Raw genomic sequence first — 23,184 nt, 5'->3', positions numbered from 1 at the left:
CTATTTAGGACAATAGGCAGGTAAGATGCAGTAAAGTGGAGTAATAACCCTTAAGATGGGGAAATGGCCTCAAGCATTTTCATAAACTAGTGTTTTCACACTCTGGACTGCAAAGATGACTTAAAGCTGCTTGTAAATGAAGGGATGTTTTCTTCAAAATGAGTGGGCTTAAAGTTGGGGCCAAGGGAGGCTCCCTTTACCCCAGCCGCAACAAGAGTGGCTTAGATTTTATGTATTATGTATTAGAGTTCTACATAAAAGAAATTAATGGAGCTGCTGATTTGAGAGACAACATTTCTAAATTCCTGTCTTAGACAGTTCTTAATTGGAAGCCAGGCTTAAAGGGCTCTCATTTTTCTTTCAGCAACTGTGATCTCCTTAAGAACTGTGGACTCAATTGTGTCTTTCTCAGAGAATTAGCTTCAATCTTCCTTCTCCACATCTTTGTCGGACTTTACTTGCTTTGGGAACAGTAAAAAGATCTTTGGTTAAATCTGGATCCTTTAGTGTGCCTTGGGCTACAGGGAATAAGAAAAATATTTATTTATTAAATTTTTTAAATACTATTATTCAAAAACGTTTAACTATACCAGACTTGTTTTATTGAGAAAACTTTAAATTAAGGATTAGAAGTCCTGGTCAGAATCCTGGATTTTAAGAAAGTTCCTTAACCACTCTGGGTCACAATTTCTCCTTCTATTGTTTGGAGAAGGCCCGCATTGACTGGCCACCTTCTTCTCTGACACTGAACACTTCCAGGCTGCTGAGTTCTGGAAATTCCCTCTCCTTAACATCTTTGACCTTTACCTCTCCCTTCCTTGCTGCCTCTCTGCCTCAGCTCAGGCCCCCTACTTGTTGCCCAAGCCACTGCAGTGACCTCCCTGGCTGGCCTTTGCCCTTAGTCTTGTTGCTTTTCCTCCATATTTCTGCCTATTTTTTTCTCATATGTGAATTAATCACATTACTTCTGCATTTTTCAGAATGCATTCATTTTCTTCTAATGATAATAGGCAACATTTAGTAGGTGCTTATGACATGCTATCTGTGATGCTAAACACTGTACATAGATCCTCTCAATGAACCTCATATACTTTTGAGAGGCAGGTCCAGTTATTGCCTCCACTTTCCAAATGAGGTTCTGAGGCTTGGAGAGGTTAGGTAGGTAGCATGAGGTCACATGGCTAATGAGAGACAGAAGCAAGACACTGGTTTAGGTACTCTGATTCCAGGCACACACACTTAACCCCTTCCCTGCTACACTGCCTACCTGGGTAGTCCACAGACTTTCTCTGAGCTGCTCCTGCTTCTTCTCCAGTAATGTCCTACACAGCACCCTACCCAGTAGACAGTCATGCTGAGCTCCATATCCTGAGGGCTGTATACAGTCAATATAGTACCTGAAAAATATTTGCTTATTGAATAAATTAATGAAAGAATCTATAAAGCACTATGTTAACTCTAATTTCCATACTAAATGGATATTTAATATAGTCTTTTTCAGAACACTAGCACAAGGTTGTCAGCTTTTGTACTACCAACATTTTGGGCCAGATAATTATTTGTCTTAGGGAGTTGTCCTGGCACTCTAGGATGTTTATCAGCATCCCTGTCTTATACCTGCTAGAGAGATGCTAGTAGTACTCTCCATCTTGTGATAACCAGCAACAGCTCCTCTGACAACCAAATATCCTTCTTGGAGCCAAATGAGTTAAGGTCACCTGATGCAACTTTTAATTGCTCATTTTCACTGAGTCCCTTCATTTCTCTAGTAATTAGTTTTCTCATCCTTAAAAGTGGTAAGATTTGATACTAACTTATTCAGTAGTCAATAATGTATCAAAAAGTCTTCATATACAACTAAATGCCATGTGGTAACCTTACATTGCATTCTGAAGCAGAAAAAGGACTTTGGTGGAAAACTGGTGAAATCTGAATAAAATCTGTAATGTAGTTAATAGCATTGTACTAATGTTAACTTCTTAGTTTTAATAAAAGTACCATGGTTATATAAAATGTTAATGTTAGTGTTGCTGAGTCAAGAATATAATAACATACTAGGGGACGGTAAACCACTTTTCAGACACAAGTAAAAATAGAGCCCTATAGATATGTTCCTTCAGAGATCTAAAAGAAAAGTTAATGAAGTATGATTTTATTGTGTTCTGTTCATTTCACAGGCTCTCTATTCACATGGATGATGAACTGCGCCATATTTCACAAAATTCTCTGCAGGGTTTGCTGGTTGACTTTCCAGACTGGAGGGAAGATGTCCTGTTTGGCTTTACCACCTTCCTGCTGCGGGAAGTAAATGACATGCATCACAGCCTCCTGGACTCCTCCCTGAAGTTGCTGCTGCAGCTGCTCACCCAGTGGAAATTGGTCATTCAAACTCAAGGAAAAGCCTATGAGCAAGCCAACAAAATCAGAAATGCAGAGGTGATGTTCAAATTCTTCCTACTGATTTATATGTATGTGAATAAGTTTCAGCCCAGAGAATTTCGGGAGTTCTTACTTTCAGCTACCTTGGAACTTTCTCTCAACTGGTGACCCTTATTTTTCCATTAGCCTAAATTGTGACCAAGAAACTTACCAAGGCCATTTAGAGAGTTGAAATTTTTTTCAGAAAATCATTATTATAAATGTGTTTGTAATAGTAAATGATAGTAGGACAGGGAGATAGAGCTAGATTATGGATATGGATATGGATATGGATATAAAAGTTAGCTGCCCACAGGCTTTTTTCATAGTCAGCAACAGATCAGTTATCTAGTCTCCACAGAGAAAAAAATTCAGTCTTGTGGTTTCTTTATTCTTTCATGTCTCAGTCCTGAATGGTAAGACTTCATAATAACATTCTGAAGAACTGGGTTGTTGGAAGACAACCAGGGCAGTGGTGGTATGGTATTGGCAATGAGCAGATGGAGAAAGGGGTCTAGTTGGAGAAGAGCATAACCGAGAGCCTGAGAAATGTGGAGGTTCCGGGAGGTATACTTGTATTTAGGGATCAGCCAGGATCCCAGGTGGGCTGACCTCAGTGATGAGGTCAAGGTCATTTTTCTTCCTTGTGTTCTACACATGTCAAAAGATGACAAGTTGAAAAACAAGGATTACATATGCACGTAAAAGGAAAACTGAAATGAACGTGGAACCTGTCCTGTTTTCTGGCTTGCATTTGTTTTACTCAGTTATGGTTTGGGAATGTTCAAAACCTATCTCATAAACATCCAAAACCTAGATTAGAATCTAACACAAAAACAAGTAAGCAAGACTAATTAGAAAGCAATGTTTGAAAATTCAATTTAATAGTATCTAAAATTTTATAGAGAACTTAAGTAAAAACAAATTAAGCCACTTTGATTAGATATATAGAGCAATTTCAAATGGCATGGATGGAAGCAATTTGGTTTTTATTAATGTATTAATAGCCTTTGAAAGTTAATATTTCTTATCACAAATAACAGATGACTGATGGTATCCCAAAGTAACAATGGATCTAAAAACAAAAAGAGATCTATGACATTTCATGAATAATAATGACTTTATAGACATGTCTGGACCTAAGCTGCTGTAATTTATTTTAATTATCACAAGGTTAAATGTGCTCAAAGTTGTATATATAGGAGTAGTTTCTTCTTCCACTATTATTTTTCTGAATATAGAATGTTGCTCTTATTGTATGACAGTTGATTGCAAATGGCTCCAGCCACCGTGTGCAGTCGGAACGAGGTCCCCACTGCAGTGTCCTCCATGCTGTGGAAGGCTTTGCTCTGGTTTTGCTCTGCAGTTTCCAGGTGGCCACACGCAAACTATCTGTTTTAATACTCAAGGAGATCCGTGCTTTATTTCTTGTCCTGGGTCAGCCTGAGGTATGGAGTATTCTTCTGAATTTTCCAATTTATTTCTTTCAATGATTTTGAAGTTTACATTAAAAATGATCCATTACTATTTTATGTTCTGTTATGTCACACATAATGTCAACAAATCATTGTTTATTTGTAGTGGGTTTTTAATTATGAAAGAGCACTATTAATTTCTATTCTAATGAGAATAGAAAAGCCTATTTATGATTCTCAAAGAGAGGTGCTTATAAAAAAGTAAAGAATTTTAAGATTAGGTTATAGATGATTTGCTTTCATAATGTTCAGCATATATCAAATTAAGCAGACACTATTACATTTATATTGGAGAACAAACTGAAGAAAATAATGCATACCATTTAAAATGATTAAGATACTAAACATTCTGGCTAACAGAAAGTCATTTAACTCTTAAAACAGTAGAGAAATGTATCCCCTTGAAGTGGGAGAAGTAAGCCCATGATCAAGTGCCTTGGACTCCAGCTAACCTCCCGCCCTCAGTCAAGTACACCCTTGCTCAGGTGTTCATGACCTGATGGCAACAGATGGCCACACCAAAGCATGAGTCAATGAAAGGAAGGCCAGTTTTTTATGCCACTGCTTCTTTAGAAAAATGGTACTTTTCATTTTCTTGTTTTAAATCATTGATCTTGGTTTATAATCCTCAGAATGGTCATTGTCTTCATAATATATTTTTAAATCCATCACAGTTGTTATTGACATTTCTTCACATAGCTATCTGATCTATTTTAGGACCAGGCCTCTATCTAGTAAAATGGATCTCTGAGACATGCTATGTTTTGGTAAACCTCCATTAAGTCTCTAATTATGATAATAGTGATAATAATAATTACCATGTACGTGTCAGTTGCTGCCTAAGTGTTTTACACACATCTTATCTCATTTAACCCTCACAATAACCTAAGATAAAGTATTATTATTACCCTCAATGTACAGATACTGAGACTGAGGTTTAGGAGGTTAAAAGCCTTACTCAAAATCAGCAGCTAGGACATGACAACCAGAATTCAAAGTCAAATACTGATGCTTGTAAAGCCCCACATTCGTAACTGCTATTCCAGCACACTGGTAGAGATGTCTTTCATATGTTGTTTTCTTTGACGAGCCCTGCCTCTTTGGAAATCATTCTCATTCTGAAATCAATCTCACAGATGAATACATTCCAAGACTTTCCTATAAGGCTTCTAAGTAAGCAAGTTTATATATCTAAGTTTCTCTATAATAAGGGATGGATGGCAAACATACACATACTTATGTATATACATATGTATAATACTTATATGTACATATGTAACTGTATATTAAATATACATATATGTGTAATGTATATATATGCATATATATGAACACTAATCATGTAGAGGGGATTAGGAAGTACAAACTGGCAGTTACAAAATAGTGACGGGAATGTAAAGTACAGCACAGGGAATATAGTCAATAATATTCTAATAACTGTGTATGGTGACAGATGGGTACTTGACCTATCAGGGGGACCACATTGTAAAGTATATGAGGGAGATACTTTCTCTCATGCCCATTTCAATTTGCTTCTTTTACCAAATATCTGTACAGCACATAAATACCACAGAGAGTATGTGTTGAGTCTCCAGTGCAGTTTTTTGGTGGGCTAAATTCAATCCCAGTCAACAATTTATCAGTTATTTTAGCAGATAAGTGACTTCAGTAAGTAGCATTTTAGAGGTCTGGCAAAACATATTCTTGTGGGGTTTCTAGTCCTTAAAATTAATGGCAACACAAATGTTGCAGTGAATATTGTCTGGTACTGGTGTTTAGATTCTTGTGCACCTGAATGAATTTTTGAAATTTAGGTGCATGTCTTTTCAATGCAATGTGAAATGGGAGCTGTAATCATCTTCCACTGAAACTTGAAAGACTCAACTCAGAAGTATAGAAAGTTTTATCCACTGCCTTTCACCATCGTGCTACTCAGTTTTCTGTGGGAAAACCCTTATCACTATCTTGCAGGCTTTTCTGCTTCATGTACTAGAAAGGGAGTGGGCTGGAGGGAAGGATTCATATTCCCATGGAGAGTAACCGCCTCCCTTTTGTGCAGGACGATGACAAGCCTATGATTGATGTCATGGATCAGCTGAGTCCTTCCATTCTCGAAAGTTTCGTTCATGTGGCAGTTTCGGAATCAGTAAGTTCACATTTGATTCTGATTGCTAATCATTCTTGAGTATAAGCTCTGGACCTATTGGAAAAAGAGAGACAAAGAAAAATAATGTGAAAGAATGGGTTTGTGTCAGGTTAATAAACTGATACAAAAGTACTTAGGAAAACAAGTCAAGATTTTCAAATACTGGCTTTTAGGAGACATTCAGATAAATTTTGGACAAAATTTGAGCCTTAGGTATATAAATATTTTGAGAACTATAATTTCAAGAAGAGTTGCTCAAGCTTCTTTAAGAAAATTAAATCACATTATTAATTGTACTTAACACTATATGTAGCTTATATTTACAGGGTTCTTTTACACTTTGCAAGGTGCTTTCACATTTATTATCTTTTGACCCTAGTAGGTATCAAAACTCAAAAACATTAAGGGGCACAGGATCATAGTCACACAGAAGGAAATGTTAGGGCCTGAACTTGACCCTAATTGAACTCTGACTCTAGTAGAGATTTATCTGTTCCACAAATACATTCTTCCTTATAAAGAGCATATTGGCAGCTTTCAGTTTCCTGAACAACTAGAAGAGATATTGAAACATTTTAATTATCTTTTTGTTTGTTTTTTAAATCAGTACGGTGCAATAACAGAACATGGACTAATTTCAGCTCCATTGCTGAAGAGAGTCAGGGCAATCCTGACTGCATAATCCACATTGCCAGTGCCCCTTGTGTATTCTTGTCAAATAGCTATAAATTAATACAAATTTAATGGACAAATAGCTATGAGTGATTACAAAACCTAAAGACACTTGTGAGCTTTTCATGGCCTTTTCTAACTGAAGTTGTTCTTACTATGGTTGTGATCATGATAATGACTAAAACTGTTAGCCATGTAGTACAGACCTATTGCTTCTTTTAGAAATTCAAATTATTTAAACATGGAATGGAAGAGTCAAGTGTAATTGTTTTGTACACATATTTCCATAAAGGCTATATTTTACTGTGTGATTTTGCTCTGTGTTTATCAGAATCAAAACCTTGAGCCAGGTTAACTAGGCCAACAACTCTGCTCTTCAAGAAATCCACAGGAGGGGTGATTGGGGGAAGCAGAGCCTGCTCTGTACCAGGTGTTCTTACATCCCTTACCTCATGTAATTCATGTAAAGGTTGAGTGAGAACAGCATTGTAATCCCAAGTCATAAATGAAGCCCTTGGGGATGTCTGGTGGGTTTCCCAGGCTTTGGGCAGAGCCTGGGCTGAAATCTCTTTTGCCCTGGCCCGTTAACCATTGAGGCCATTGGTGGAGCACTCTGACCCACAGGAACTCCTAGACCCAGTAGAGAAAATGGATCACTTTAAATCCTAACAAACTTGAAAGCAATTTTCTCTTCTGGCACAACAGCTGCATCGTTTGAAACTTGGTCTTCCATAAACTTTAATATTCTAGACTTACAAGAATATGAAATATAAGAACTTATGTGATAGACAAATCAATCTTTCAAAACATTTAGAATGTATTATTTTGGCTTGATATCATAGGACAAGAATAAATAGGTATCTTACCTTAAAAATCATCGATAAAATGCCCTTCATTAAAGAGGCTGCATTCAGCCATCTCCATAAGTCAACACCATGGCTTAAAATATAAATACATCATATAACTAATTATAGGGAATTAAAAGCACATTTATGAATCTCAGAGATTAATAACTTTTCAGAATTCTAAAATGGCAAATCTGTGATCAAGTTTGAATTAACTATTATCATGTATTTCTCCAACAAATATTTAGTGTGTAGCATCTGTGTACCAGTGCACAGTGTTATGTGACATTAGAGCTATACAAAGTACCACCCCTGTCCTTAACCTCTGCACTTCGGCTGCTTGCCATCTAGCTTGGGAAGCAGTGACAGCTACAAATCAAGGTACTAAGTAGAAGGGGTGAGAGGAGGTTTCAGGGTCACAGCATGGCCTGTTCCAGAGGTGGTCAGAAAAAGCAATGATGAGGACCTGGAGTTTATAGTGTTGTGTTAACTCATTACCCACTTGCACCTGCAGGCCACCTTACCACTGACCCACAGCGTAGATCTTCAGTGGCTGGTGGAGTGGAACGCGGTCCTGGTCAACAGCCATTATGATGTGAAGAGCCCCTCCCACGTCTGGATATTCGCTCAATCTGTCAAAGACCCCTGGGTCCTCTGCCTGTTCAGCTTCCTGCGGCAGGAGAACTTGCCCAAGCACTGCCCCACAGCCCTCAGCTACGCATGGCCCTATGCCTTTACTCGGCTCCAGTCAGTCATGCCCCTGGTGGACCCCAAGTAAGGACCTACATGCTTCCCTCTGTTTTGCTTCTCACCATTTCCCCTCTTGCATTTTTATTTCATACAAGAGATCAGGATAATTGGTTTTTTTCCCCCTATAATAACCAATGTGATTGTCTGAGTATAGAATCTTGGACCTTACTGGTGAAAAGGTTCTGGAAATTCTATGCAGCTTCCCAACCAGTAGTGACCTTCCCTATCCAGACAATCCTTGACAGATAGCTGTTCATCTGTATTTGAGCACTTCATAAGATCTTTAATTAGTAAGTGATATTTGAAGTCCAGAACTTGTTTTTAACTCCATATTTCTAGTAGCCCAATTAATGCCAAGAAAACCAGCACTGCCGGCAGTGGAGACAACTGTGTTACCTTGTGGAGAAATTACCTGATTCTTTGCTTTGGAGTTGCAAAGCCCAGTATCATGAGCCCGGGACACTTAAGAGCTTCCACTCCAGAAATAATGGCAACCACACCTGATGGTACAGTGAGCTACGATAACAAGGTGATGTGACATGTTTCAGAAGATTTATTTTGTAAGGTTGTTTTTAGCTTGTTTGTCTAGAGTTCACAGTGCACATTGCACTGTGCCTGCCATCTGGAGTATATGGGGTCAGATTTTCACTCTGCACATTTCTAAATTCCATTGAGTATTTATGTGCACAAGTTGGTATTCCTTCCTGGCAAGTGGACAGCAGAAGACAATGAAAAGTGAGCAAACTTTCTTAAGACCATAGTGACTTGTGTTTATTAGTGCCCCAAGGCCTGGTTCATGTCCTACGTATCACATGTCTGTCACTCCTCACCTTTAAACCGTGCCTTGATTAACTTACTGTGTTAAAGATGTTCTGTAGATTTAAGTTGCTTGTTTATAAGAAACTGTTATAATAAGGAAGCTCTTCAGAATTTATGTCCTAGTTGGGAAATGCATTCACTGTGCTATATTAAAATGGATGGGTTGTGCTATTTTTCCTGAGATGATGGCAGTGCCTTGGCAAGTGGTTCAGAACTTTGAAACTGTTGTAATGGAATCATCATTTGATTAAAGGAAGCATCCGTTATCATGTGACCTCTTTTTCACTTTAATCAACTTGTTTCAGGCCACAGGCTCCCCATCGGTGGGAGTTCTGTTAAAGCAGTTGGTGCCTTTGATGAGACTAGAGAGCATTGAGATCACAGAGTCCTTAGTTCTAGGATTTGGAAGAACAAACTCCCTGGTTTTCAGGTACAGTAGTTTTAATAAGTTGTTGTAAATTCATATGTGCCGCCACTGTTGTGGTTCCTGTTTGCAGCACAGGTCTGAATTACTGATGATGAGTGTCTGCAGTTTCTAGGCTTGGAGTAGTTTTCTGTGTCCGCTGGCTGACATGCATGAAACAGGTGTTGTTTGCAGCTGCCTCACGTTTCACTTTTTGTCATTACAACTTTGACAACTGTAAAAAAAATTCAGTGTCAATGCCCAGTTGACCACTGTCCAGAGGCTTTAACATCACAATAAGGAGTATCTGCTTATCAGCCATTTCTGCAGCGGGCTCTCAGAGGTTAAACATTGGTAGAACTGACTTAGGGGTGACTGGTTACACTAGTGGATCTTTCTATAAAATGCTTTTATTGCCTTAATAGGACCATCATATCTCACTTTCTGGATTCCTTACTCATTTAGTACCTTAAATTAAATAACAATGCCATCTGAGACAGTGTCAAGGCCTTTTGAAAGAGCCATTGTAAAATGTAAAACATAAACTGTAAAACATTAGTTGGGCTGCCCCTGATGACTTTAGCTAAGCAGGAAAGCCTACAAGGACAAATAAAATCTTCGTTTTCATTCAGATACAAAAGGGAGAGCTCCAAGCATCTGTGAGAAACCTTATTTGAAAAATAAAGGTTAATAAGATATCTTAGAAGCAACCCCCACAAAATCAGTTACATTATTTATGCCGAGTCAGATTTTATCATTAGAGAAAGTAATTTTGAGTTCTGACTACTTGAGTGCCAGTTAGCCAGAGTTTTACTACTTATTTATTAGTTAAGACAAAGCATCATTAGAAATACTACAAGAAGATGACAAAAACAATTGCTAGAATCCCAAACATTCTTTCCCAAAGAACCTGAGGCTTTTTTCTTGCTTATTTATTCTTCTTAGTATTCCTCAGGGGAAGTAACTTATGTAATTTATTACCCACAAAGATCTGGACCTCAGTTCAGTCCCCTGAGAAATTGTTATAATCAATAAAAATGAAATGTATCTCTCTAATTAAAAAAAAGAAAAATTAGTATAATTATAGAATCTATCTCATAGATTTATTAAGAAGATTAAATATAAAAATGCACACAATAAATATTTGACAAATGTTTGCTTTTAGATAGGAGACTACTAATATTATTTCTATATCTCTGATGAAAAAAATTCTAACATCTGTATGTTGGAAAAACCTGGAATGAAACTCAAGCTTTCTATATCTGAGTGCAGAATCCAGCAGAGTTTACCTTCCTGCCCTTGGATTTCCCTGGAGAGTGATTTCTAATTGCACAAAATATTCTACCAGAAAATACAAGGTTTTTAGACATGGAGCAGACTATGGACAAAATACCTACCAACAAGCTAGATCTCATAATTTTATTTTGGACATAATGGAGACTGGTGAAGTATATATATGTAATAAGAAATATATATGAATATGATCAAACTTTTACTTTTACTACACAAGAGAAAAGGCTTTGATGACAGCCTCAGTACTATAGTACGTTTCTTATTTGCATTTGTCATATAGTTCAAATAAAGGAACTTATCTCTGAAATTCCAAAAAGACTTCATTTTAGAATCAAATATCAGTCATTCCCCTGAGCACAGATCCCAAAGGCAGAGTCATAGTATTTGCACCTGTTTCTTGTGCTCTAATTAAACTGAACATTTCTGTGCAGAGACTCTGTTTCATTTGCCTTCGGGTCCACAGTCCATAGTAAAATGCTTTGAATTTAGGAAGTACTTGCAAAATATTGTTTAATTGTTCAGACAGGGTTTTTGCTATAGATGTCTCCAGAACATTAAATCAAAATCAAGTCAACAAACGTATTGAGCCAAAGTTATATATGTAGCACTGGAATTAATACCAGTAATACAAAGTATAGGCCAGTACCTTTTCTCAGTTCATCACATGATTAGGAAATGGAAAGGCCTGGGAAGATTTTGATGTCAGAAGCAAAGTGGAAAAAGCAAATGATTTAGGATTGAATGGATATGTTTGGTGAAAAGTTTGGTGTCAATAATAATAACTTTTAAATGCTGACCTTTTTACTCTATAGAGAATTGGTAGAAGAACTTCATCCATTAATGAAAGAAGCTCTAGAACGAAGACCAGAGGTAATTTTTAATTTAAATCATTAAAATATTTGGTTTACTGGGACAATGGTATAAAATTAAATCATACCCAATGGTTTCCCCTAAAGAATACAAACACCCCAACATAATTGTAACAATGAAACTCAATATTTTAGGTTTTTTAATTTTCACTATATTTCAATATTTTAATATTTAGTATTATTCCTACTTTAAGAGATTTTATGTCCTAAATTTATGAAAGCAAAACCACCTAAATAGTTGTATGTGTATTAAAATATTACATTATTTTGCAGGAGGTTTGAGTTGACTGAATTTTGGTTTGTAGTTTGTTTGCTTGCTTTTTACAAGGAGTTGGTGGATGATCAAGAATATTATTTGTTTAATCTGGCATATGAAGCATTTTACCTTCCCCAAAGTGAACTCTGAAAAGGATAAACTTATAATGTAGCAAGATAAGAAAATAAAATGTAAAAGAAGACAAAAAGGAACTCCCATAGAGTAGATAAGATATGATCGGTAACAAAAATTGAGCAGTTTGAGGGAGAGTACATGAGCCCCATGGTAATCAAAATTGGCAGGAGCTTTAGCTTTAGTGTCCACTCTTCCGTCCACTTGATTCAGATGCTCCAGTTTTTCCACAGACACTTGAGCACCTATGAATTGAGGCTTATTCTGAACATTTTCACCTTATAAATATTTATCAACAACACTGCCCTCCTATGATCTTTCTCTTATGCCTGTAATAGTAAGCATTGTCTCTAAAGGTTAGGAAGAAAGAAAAATACATTTTGTTTTTTACCTTTGGAAACTGGAAAAGGACTGGGTTAGGCCTTTCTTCAAAAAAAGTTTCCTAAAACAAAGCTCCTGTTGTCTTGCCCATGTCTATACGTGATATAACCTCTTTCTGCACAGAACAAGAAACGCCGGGAACGGCGGGACTTGTTAAGACTACAGTTACTTCGAATTTTTGAACTTCTGGCTGATGCTGGCGTAATAAGTGACAGGTAAGGTGAAAATTCCTCTGAGTTGATCTCTGCTCCCCATACCAGTCTACTTTTGTCCCTTTTAATTTTCTTTTTTTTTAATATAGTACCTTTAACTTTCACTCAAAAAAGTCCAAAGAGCTTGTTTTTTTTTCTTACTCTACTTATAGGTCAAAAACAAATGTAGTATGTCACTTCTGACAGTGAACCTTATTTTCCATAAAGCAGGTACCACTTTGATATGAAGACTAAGCATCTAAACATTTCATTTTCCTTTATTCCAGCACAAATGGAGCCTTAGAACGGGATACTTTAGCCCTTGGAGCTTTGTTCTTAGAATATGTGGATCTGACTCGTATGCTGCTAGAAGCTGAAAATGATAAAGAAGTTGAAATTCTTAAAGATATCCGGGCACATTTTAGTGCTATGGTCGCCAACTTAATTCAGTGTGTCCCAGGTACAGTGATGCATCACTGCAGGTTACTTTATATCTGAAAAACAGTTTGTTCCTCAGAGCTATGCTTTCCACTGATCCACCCAGCCTGTGTGCAGATATGGGGTGGAATTGCCCATTTGTCTTAAATTACTTGGAAATTTACATGAGGACAGATTTTAGTAACTCACCACAGAGTTGGAAAAGGAACAGTAGGAATTACATTTGACTTTGTGTTTGTGATTATTTCTGTTCTTCATTTTTGTTCCCATGTGAAAATGAACCTATGTGATTTCCACAGGAAGGAAGGAATTCAGAGGGAGCATTCACAAGTCCTTCATTTTTTTCATTCTTGTGCTAATCTGCGAACATGGTTTAAAGTCTGTTTTGTCATTTCCTTTGGCATGAAGAATCTTTTCATATCTCTTTACTTTTAATCTGTGTGTGTATTTTGATCTGAAGTGGTTTTCCTGTAGACAGCATATATAAGGATCTTGTTTTCTTATCCATTCAGCCACCCTATGTCTTTTGATTGGAGCATTTAGTTCTTTTACATTTAAAGTAACTTGATAAGTATATGGGTATTGTCATTTTATTAATTGTCTTCTGCTTGTTTTTAAAGTTCTCTGTTCCTTTCTTGCTCTCTTCTCTTGTGTTTTGATGACTTTATGTAGTGCTGTTTGGATTGTTTTTCTCTTTATTTCTTGTATATCTCTCATAGATTTTTGGTCTGCAGTTACCATGTACTTCATATATACCAAGCTTTTCTTTTTTGGCAGCCTATTTTAAGTTGATGTTCATTTAGCTTTGAACACATTCTAAATCTCTACTATTTTTACCTCTACCCACATTTTTTTTTGTCTTTTTTCTTTTACCTCTTTTGTGAAATCTGCGAACTTGAAATCTCAGGAGTATTCTTTCTCTTGACTATCTAATCAACACATTATATAGAATTCTAGATAACTTAGAAAATTATATTATTGACAGAGAATATTTTTACACGAGATCCAAAAATGGCTGTGGATTAGTTGGAAGCTATACTCATTCCTTCCCAGAATCAAACTGGAATTACAACTAAAATATAGAGCAATCAACCTGAATAATCAAATGAAGATTATCTGAAGAGATGTCTTATGACCAAGGATTTACAGAAGAGGCCACATCAAGACTAGTCGGAAGTGTGGACATGCAAAAAGGGCTAGCCCCAATCCCATGGGCAGCAGCTGAGATTCTGGAGAGATCTCTCACTTGCAAAGGTTCCCCCTGAGAAGTGTGGGGTCTCAACCCCAAGCCAGGCTCACCAGAGCTGGGAAGAGATGCATAGCATTTGGCTGTGCAAATCAGCAGGGATTCTGTCCACCAGGAGAGCTAGAGTCTGCTAGACACAGGCACCCTCTTAAAGGGCCAACACATGAAACTTCATTCGCAAGCACTCACCCTGGGCTCTGGTAGAGGGGGGACAGAAGAACTAGAATTGTGTGAGAAAAGATGGGTTTGTGGCTCTGGGGATAGAGCTGAGGGGACAGAAACTGAGTCACTCTACTCACCTCAGATGCCATCTTTATTAGATGAAGCACTCCCCTCTATACACAGCTTGGAGAAAAGCAGTAGTCACACCCTTAGACTCCCTGTTGACCCACTATACAAAGAGTTCACACCCTGCTGAAAAGTCAGCTACCTGGGCTTGGGTATAGAGGTCTCAGCCAACTCAGGGGGTGTCAGTGAGTGAGTTGTATGGACCAGAGGCAGGGCATGATTCCCCTGACTTTCCTGTGAACCTGACCAGTGCCTGCCCCTCATGAGAGATGCACTAGCCCCACTCTCCAGGCTCCCAGTGGCCCATCCTCTCAACTCTTGGTGGCACCATGCTGCCAATGTCTGGGAAGAATCCAGAACAGACTGACTTCTGTGGCTCTGGAAAGGGAGCCACACCCTCCACCTTCCCCCAAGACTGACCAGCATCTCCCCATCTCTCCACTTCCAGTGACCCCACTCCTTCTGAGGTTGGGATCCTGGCAGAATCTGGGATAGACTAAGTTGTGTGGCTTGAGGATGAAGGAAATTTTTTTCTTGCATGCCCAACCAGTACAGAGCCCCCTCCCTTCATACGGTGTTTTGGCCTGATGAACTCTGCTGGCCTCACTCTGATGACTCCCCACAATGCCACCCCACCATGACGGTGTTCAAGCACCCAGCAAGTGTTAGCTAGACCTAGTCGTCGGCAGCCGTCCGTCTCGAGAGACGATGGTGTAGCTTCTTAAGAGTCTATCTGCACCACCGAGAATGGCTGTGCAGTCCGACTCGGGAGTGACTCAGCCACCGGAAAACATCTTCTAATCTTTCTCTTCCCTGGTTCTGCTCAGGAAGAAGTCGTTATCTTCAGGGATACACAGAGAAGAGTTAGCAAGTCAGTCTGTGTTTCTAAGAACAAGGAAGGATTTATATGTGTGTGTGGATGTGAAATTTATGTAGTTTACAATTTTTTATTGCTGCCTCTGTACAGATTACTGCTTAAAGTTAAACTGGATATTAAGCCACTTTGTACACCAACCTCTCATCAGATTCTTTCAAGATCTTGCCCTCTTCAGCATCTGGGAAACTGTCCTGGCCAGCAACCACAGTATTGCTGCTGGAGGTGGTTCCTGTGGATTAGGAGGACACTTAGAAAAAAATGCATATGGAGGGGTCAAGCTCAAGTCTGAAGTATTCCAGGAAAGGATTTCCTGTGAAATCTCATGTTTTAAGGATGCCTTCTATCTTCTGCACAATCTCAGGCATTCTAAACAAACTCCAAACCACTTCCCACACCACTGAAATGGGAGAATCCCAGGCATCTGTTCTGATGAAACCTAATTCCTGAACTCTCCTATAAACTGAGGCTATAACCTTCCTGAAACCCTTTCTCAGGTAATAAGATTATTTGCAGTGGTGTCTCCCTGCTGTGAGCTGCTTTAGCATTTCTGGATCCAGGAGTTACTGAACTAATGTTAGTAAAGCTGGTTCAAGTTCCTAGAGCTCCTGCCCACTAGGCTACTGCTTATCTGATGCAGGAATGTTACTCTGGCAGCAGAGAGTGGAGCAAACAGAGGGTGTCAAAGACTAGGGCAGGGAGAGGTTTGAAGGCAGTCATGATATCAGATAGACCAAACCGAAGCTGGCTTCAGAGAATTTGAGGAGGATGGCATATATTTTATAAAATGTTGCTGAAAGGCCAATTTATTGAAAGTGATAATATTGTTGGGGGTATTTTAGTCAATCCTGAGAGAATATTCACCAAGGGAATCCTGCAGACATAAGAAGGAAGGGGCAGAACTGAGACTCCCAAGTGACTTCAGTGTCCAGCCTAAAGTACAACGCTCTGGGCATGTGAGTACTTAGGCCACTGACGGTTGGTTATCCTTATAAAATCATTTCACTAACCCAACAATGCCCTTAAGAGTCTCAGCTATTCTTAAGCCATCTCTCTCTTTTCAAAGTTATTTTTCAATTACAGTTGGTATACAATGTCATGTTAGTTTCAGGAGTACAACATAGTGATTAGACATTTATATGCCTTATGAAGTGATGTCTAATGAAGTGATCACCCCATAAGTCTAGTACCCACTTGACAACATACACAGTTATTATATTATTGACTATATTCCCTATGTTGTACTTTACATCCCTGTGACTATTTTAAAACTGTCAATTTGTACTTAATCCTTTCACCTTTTCCACCCAGCCCCTCCTCCCCTCTGGCAACCATCAGTTTGTTATTTTGCTTGTTTTTAGATTTCACATACAAGTAAAATCATGTGGTATCTGTTGCTGTCTGACTTATTGTACACAGCATAATGCTCTCTAGGTCCATCTGTGCTGTTGCAATTTAAGCCACGTCTTAAATGAAAGCATACGCCAGAATCAGAAGTAGTAACAACACACACATGCACATCCTTTCAGTGCTCTCCACAAGGGAGTGTCAGGGACCCTGACGGGCTGTGCACCGGCTTACCAGAGGCTGCTGCAGTGGCTCTGCTGCTTGCGGCGAAGCGGTAGAAGGGCGGGTTGTCGCAGTGCTGGACAACAGGGTTCACTGGCTCTGTCTGCTGCAGCTCAAAGAGCAGCTCCTCCATGGTTTGGATGGTGTTGTTCCGGCACAGGTATATCACCACCTTCTTAATCTGAGAAGGAAACAGAACACAGGGCATTTTTCAGAGCCTTGTACAATAGTGCCAGGCAGTGGGCAGCAGAGATTGTTTCCGCTCCTTTCCACACAGTGCCATCCCAGGAGCTATCACCCTGGTAGCTCAGCTTCCTGCTCCCGGCTGATTCTGGTGTCTGGATAGAAATTCACCTTCTACACATGCACCTCTGATGGGAGCGTGTGTCAAAGGCCTTGTCCTTGCAGTGGCTGAGTTTATGAAAAGTTACTTTTGGGGCCTGTGAATTCAACCAAAACGTAAAAAACTTGTCATCTAAGGGCTTCTTTTGAGAAAGGATTTTATTTATACAAACCTTGGGGGAAAAGCATGAGCTATTTTTGTTTAAAAAGGAATCCAGTCCTCTGCTAGTCTCTTCTTCCCTAGAAACAACTGAATTTTAGCTGTTTGGATGATTTTACATTTTAAAAATGACTCTGGAGTAAAGCTCTGTGTTATTGGAGCCTTTATAGTCAAACCCAAGGTGCTGGAAGCTGCAATGAGGCTAGCGTGACTTAAAACCCCAGGTGGGCCCATGACCTCTGAGGAAACAATGACACACAAATGCCAACTGAGTCAGAACTTAAAATGCTGTCATTTTTGGTGATCATATCACTTTTGACGACAAACAGGAAATACTGGGCATTTCAGAAAGATTTCTCTCTGCTTGGCTCTCTCTTCTACCAATGAAACTGGAAAAGAAAAACCTTAGTATTCTGCATTTTATTCTGTTTTAAGAGCATCAAAGTGTAAACATGAAACATTTTTTATGAAAAATAATGTTTTACTTAGTTTCTCTTATAACGGGTCTAATGTTTTAGAGGCCAGGTTTCAGTAACTGTTAGAAAAACATTCATCCCTTGAGTCATAGGCTTCTCAGTCCAAAGGTTTGGCAAGGGGATGACAGAAGTGTCCCTAGGACTTGGCAGCTTGTCTCCAGGGGCAGAAGGGACCTTTTATGCAACATGTAGATGAGCTCATGGGAGATCAGCGTGACTGACAATATTAGATGTTTCTATTTTACTTGGAGCTACGAGCATATTCTGACGTGCATTTGCAGATGGAGCCATCACAGGAATAATGTCGCCAAGAGCCTGGGGACCACTTACATAGGGCAGGAGAAGTGTGTCACTGCTGACGCCACACAGGCTAATCAGGAACTGCAGGGTGACCCTCAGGTTGTTGCTCCACTTCTCGTTGTTGGCTAGCGCATTCCAAGCGTTTTCCATTTCTGGTCCAGGAACTTCATCCCCATACTGCAACAAGCAAAAGAAACAGTGGCTCAAGACTTCCGGCCAAAATGTAGGTGTAAATACACATGCTGCATCTCCTCACAACTAAGAAGGAATTTACAATCACTTCAAAATTTAAAAAAAAACAAAAACAAACAAAACACACACACACACACACACGCAACAAAAACGAACCCAGAAAATCCAGAAAATCGAAACTATAGGGAAGTTCAGCAAAGAAATAAAGAAGAAATAATCAGCTAGGAAGGCAGGAGGGGCAGACCTGGGACAGAGAGAAGGAGGAGTGGAGCAGCGGCTGTGGGGGTGGTGTTTGGCGGACAGCACGGCTGGTGGGCATGGCTAGTGGGCGCAGCTGGTGGCGCAGCTAGCAGTACAGCGACTATAGCTGAGGCAAAAAAATAGTCATGTAGCTTAAATCCGAGAAGCGATCCAAGCCCCAGACCAGACCGGGTAGCTTGTGGTTCCAGCGCCAGGGAAAATAGAGCCTCATTGCTTCTGACTGTGAAAGCCAGTGGGGGTTGGGGCAGAGGAAGAAGTTACTAGTCTCAAAAAGGAAGCAGTTTGCTTAGTATGGGAAGGGGGAGAAGTGCCTGGAAAAGTGGCAGCAACCAGCACTTTTCCCTCTCAGACCCCTCCCCCACAAACAGGGCAAAAATGCAGTGAAACAAGTCGCCAGCACTAAGGCTCTGCCCTCTATAATGTAAAAGGTGTGACAACCCTACCCAAATCACAGAGGTAAACACAGAAAACTGTCAAGATGAGGAGAAAGCAAAGAACGGCCCAGAAGGGGGGGCATCAAGGTAACAGTGACACAACTAAGCAACGAGCAGATAAAGAAAACCTAACATATGAGGAGATGGAAAATCTAACAGATGCACGGTTTAAGGCATTGGTGATAAAGATGCTCACAGACTTGACAGAAAAAGATTAAACAGAACAAGGAAAGAATGAAGGATATCCTGGGTGAAATGAAGGAAAATCCACGAGGAACAAGTGGAGGAAAAAAGAAACCAGGGTTCAAATAAACAAATTGAAATGTAAGGGAGAAATAAACAGTCAACCAGTATAGAAGGATCAAATGAGAACTGAAAAAAATGAGGGGAGGCTTAGAAACCTCTGAGATACCTTTAAATGTGCCAACATCTGAATCATAGGGTTGCCAGAAGGTGAAGAGGGAGAGCAAGAAATTGAAAAGTTATGTGAGAAAATAATGAAGGAAAACTTCCCTGATTTGGAGAAGGAAATGGACATATGGGTCCAGGAAGCACAGAGAATCCCAAGCACACCAGACCCAGGGAGGACCACACCCAGATACTTCATAATCAAAATGCCAAAGGTTAAGGATAAAGAGAGAATCTTAAAAGCAGCGATAGAAGAGAATTACCTACAAACGGGTGCCTATAAGACTATTAGCTGATTTCTCAAACTAAACTTTGCAGGCAAGAAAGGATTGGCAGGAAATAGTCAGTGATGAAAAGCAAGAACCTACAACCCAGATTACCCTATCCAGCAAAGCTATCATATAGAATGGAAGGCAAGAGAGAAAGTGCTTCTCAGACAAGGTAAAGCTAAAGTAGCTCATCATCATCAAGCCATTATTATATGAAATGTTAAAGGGACTTATTTAAGAAAAAGAAAATAAAAACTGTGAATTTTAAAATGAAAACATTATCACAACTATCAACAACAGAAGCTAGAGAATGAAAACAAAGGCAAACTCAGCAGACAACCAGAGTGAGAATAGAATCATAGGTATGGGGAGCATGGTGGGGGGAGGTCAGTTGGGAGGGGGAAGGGGGGAGAGGGAGGGAAATGATGCAGGAATTAAGAAGCATAGTAGGAGGGTGCAGAAGGGACAGGGGGAGGTAGAGAAGAGCTTATATGCATGACCCATCGACATGGACCAAGGAGTGGGGATTGCTGGAGGGGGAGGGGGTTGCTGGGTAGAGGGGAGTAAAGGAAAAAGAAATTGGGACAACTGTAACAGCATAATCAACAAAACATAAAAAAAGAAAAATGAAAATAATAGAAAAGAAACGCTGGCTCAGGAGACATGTGAGAAAATGCAGGGATGCAAAATATTCAATTATAAGTCATTTTAAGTGTTATGGCCCTGTGAAAACCATAAGAAGGGAAAAGAAACATGGCCATCCATCAGGAGGATGCCATGTTTAGCAATTTATAATGCACAAATTAGTAATGCACAATGCTTGCTCATGTGATTAAAAATGTTAGGCTTCTTGTTTTTATTATAATTTAAAAATTGTGGTAAAATACATGTAACATAAAGTTTACCACCTTAACCATTTTTAAGTGACAGCTGGATGGCATTAAGTACAGTCACACTGTTGTGAAGCCATCACCATCACTCATACTCTATTCACTTGGTTTTTAATGATAAATGCCACTCTGCCTGGGTTTGCAGCCTGGGGTCTGATGAACCCAGATTTTCTGGGGCGATGGAGCTGCGTTATGGAGACACAGTACCTTGGCCGTCATGTACATGAGGTTATTCAGAACCAGAGATGTAGCTTCTGGGGAGCCCCAGCCATTCCCTTTCAGCCCATGAAAAGCAGTCACTTCTCCTCCCTGGTCCTTGCTGTCATCCTCCGGGCTACTGGGGCTCGACCCTGGGAGGAGGAGCCTGCTGTCCACCAGCTCGATGTTGCGCAGCCAGGGCAGCAGGTAAGTAAGCATGATCTGACGCCCATTTGGGTGTGTGGTGGGGAACCTCTGGCTGACCTCTAGAGAGAAAGGCAGTGATGGAAAGCCATGTATTATGGCATCAAAATAAACTAAAACATTAACAGCACTGACAGTAGCACAGGGCCTTCAGTTTATAAAGCATCTGCATACACAGCAGCTCCCCAAGGCCATGAAATCTTAAAACCAAGGCTTGTCCTCTAGCCTCTCCCTTCACATCTGGTGCCCTTTGGAAAAAAGTGAGAAAACGGGGTGGAAATAGCAGGGCATGGTGAGAGTGGAGTGAAGGGGAGGCCTCTTGAGTTCAAATCCACTGCTGATAGAAGAGGCACATTAGAGTGGACAGAACAAGGAACTTAGATAGAAGGACATGATTAGATACAGTTTCTTCACATGCTAGCTGCATGATACACTGGGTTACTTAACTTCTCTGTTCCTCAGTTTCCCCATATGTCAAATGGGGTCACTAGGGTAACACACTGAGCTATTGTGAGGATTAAAGACAGAATCATAATGTAAAGAATATGCTCAGCATGGTGCCTGTCATTTTGCTGGCTCTAAACAGTGGTTAGGACTATTAGAACAGTGGCTGTCTTTCCACTGAACCAATATCATCCAGAGCATCGTCCATGCACTATTAGCTGTTACAAAGTAGGATGTGAGCCTCCAGAAAGAACCAACCCAGTGCATACTCCTGTTCCTGGGGTCCACTTGAAAACTGCCAACTGTGTGGAAGGTGCGTGCTCAATGCTGTGTTCTGTTTCATGATATGAATGAATCAAAGTGCAAAACTGTGGCCAGCCCAGTCATTTCTCCACCACTTTTCTCTGATAGCACTTTCACATGAATTCACAATTAGCAGCATTTTAATTTCATAACCTAAAAAAGCTTTCTATAGAAATAGAAGTACAGCTTTTGTATGTACTGCAAGTTCTAACATAACCTTTGATTTTTACCATCTAGAAAACAAACACTCTCTTCCTAAGGGAGATGAAAAAGTGGTCTGATTAAATATGTATACTCTTATAGTCTGATTAAATACGTAGAGTTTTATTCAGGCACTTATTATCCAGCATGGGAGGGAATCTTACTTAGGGAGCTCATGGCTGCTAAGCAATAGAAAGCAGAGACAACAGGAATTACACCAAGAAAACCCACTGGATCCTTGACACTGTAGCTTTAACTGATTTGGACCTTTTCCTAAAATCACAATTATAACTTTTTACTTTGAAGAACAAGAGTCGTCGTCGTCGGCAGCCGTCCGTCTCGAGAGACGATGGTGTAGCTTCTTAAGAGTCTATCTGCACCGCCGAGAATGGCTGTGCAGTCCGACTCGGGAGTGACACGGTATCTGTCTCCTCCCGTGTTGAATCGACATCTTACGATGACGCTGGAGTGTCCTCTCCAGTGAAGTTGAAGCTACAGAGCCTGGGCAGGGTGATATGGAGGGTCTGCTGTTGCCCATGCAGCAGACCCCCCCTCTCTTCGCAGCTGAAGGGTCCAAGGGAAAGACGGAGTCGATACAGCTTGGGTTCAGGTGCGCCGCAGGAGTTGCCGGTGTTGACTACAACGTCAAACCGCCTTAGGGACTCCGGCTCCGGATTTTCTGTCGGGGTTTACTCCCCCAGCCTTTCCCCTGAAGAGGTATGCCGCAAGGCAGCGGAGGTTCTTTGGAGTCAGAGTTTTCCTTCTCTGATGTGCCCTGACTGGAAGATCGAACCAGCGACACTTAGCTCGCAGGCCGACGCTCAATCCACTGAGCTAAACCAGCCAGGGCCTAGTATACCCTGGGATATTAGCTGAGTGGCCTCAGACCCAGCACTGGTTCCAAGTTGGAACCTGTATAGATCTAGTGAACACTTCTTGCCCATACCTGGTAACTGACTGAGAACCTATCTCATGCAACTTGAGTAACACCAGAGGCTTTTTCAGTCACTGAGCCTACAGCTGGCAGGTGGAGGCAG

General features: G+C 40.1%; 2 protein-coding genes across 6 annotated transcripts in view; one reads left to right on the top strand and one right to left on the bottom strand.

Moving 5' to 3' along the window:
- Positions 1 to 23,184, top strand: part of FRY (FRY microtubule binding protein) — a 619,856-nt gene that overhangs the window by 406,003 nt on the left and 190,669 nt on the right. For all 5 annotated transcript variants that reach the window (XM_090273729.1, XM_090273727.1, XM_090273726.1 and 2 more), the window contains 9 exons: positions 2,178 to 2,436; positions 3,684 to 3,866; positions 5,953 to 6,039; positions 8,071 to 8,330; positions 8,646 to 8,835; positions 9,431 to 9,555; positions 11,634 to 11,691; positions 12,583 to 12,674; positions 12,938 to 13,110. In XM_090273729.1, coding sequence (XP_090129855.1) covers positions 2,178 to 2,436; positions 3,684 to 3,866; positions 5,953 to 6,039; positions 8,071 to 8,330; positions 8,646 to 8,835; positions 9,431 to 9,555; positions 11,634 to 11,691; positions 12,583 to 12,674; positions 12,938 to 13,110 — 1,427 coding nt within the window. The remainder of the gene's footprint in view (positions 1 to 2,177; positions 2,437 to 3,683; positions 3,867 to 5,952; positions 6,040 to 8,070; positions 8,331 to 8,645; positions 8,836 to 9,430; positions 9,556 to 11,633; positions 11,692 to 12,582; positions 12,675 to 12,937; positions 13,111 to 23,184) is intronic.
- LOC150012371 (protein furry homolog) lies at positions 15,616 to 21,257 on the bottom strand. Its single transcript, XM_090276067.1, has 4 exons — positions 21,005 to 21,257; positions 18,374 to 18,520; positions 17,078 to 17,246; positions 15,616 to 15,728 (listed from the first exon to the last, which is right to left on the bottom strand). The coding sequence occupies exons 1-4, from the start codon at positions 21,212 to 21,214 to the stop codon at positions 15,616 to 15,618; spliced, it is 639 nt and encodes a 212-aa protein (XP_090132193.1). The 5' UTR covers positions 21,215 to 21,257.

The sequence above is a fragment of the Furipterus horrens genome, unplaced genomic scaffold (assembly GCF_987537825.1).
Source record: "Furipterus horrens unplaced genomic scaffold, mFurHor1.1.pri manual_scaffold_4, whole genome shotgun sequence".
NCBI classification, from domain to species: Eukaryota; Metazoa; Chordata; class Mammalia; order Chiroptera; family Furipteridae; genus Furipterus; species Furipterus horrens.
Note: the sequence above shows the minus strand (reverse complement) of the source record. Positions and strands in the feature narration are given on the sequence as shown.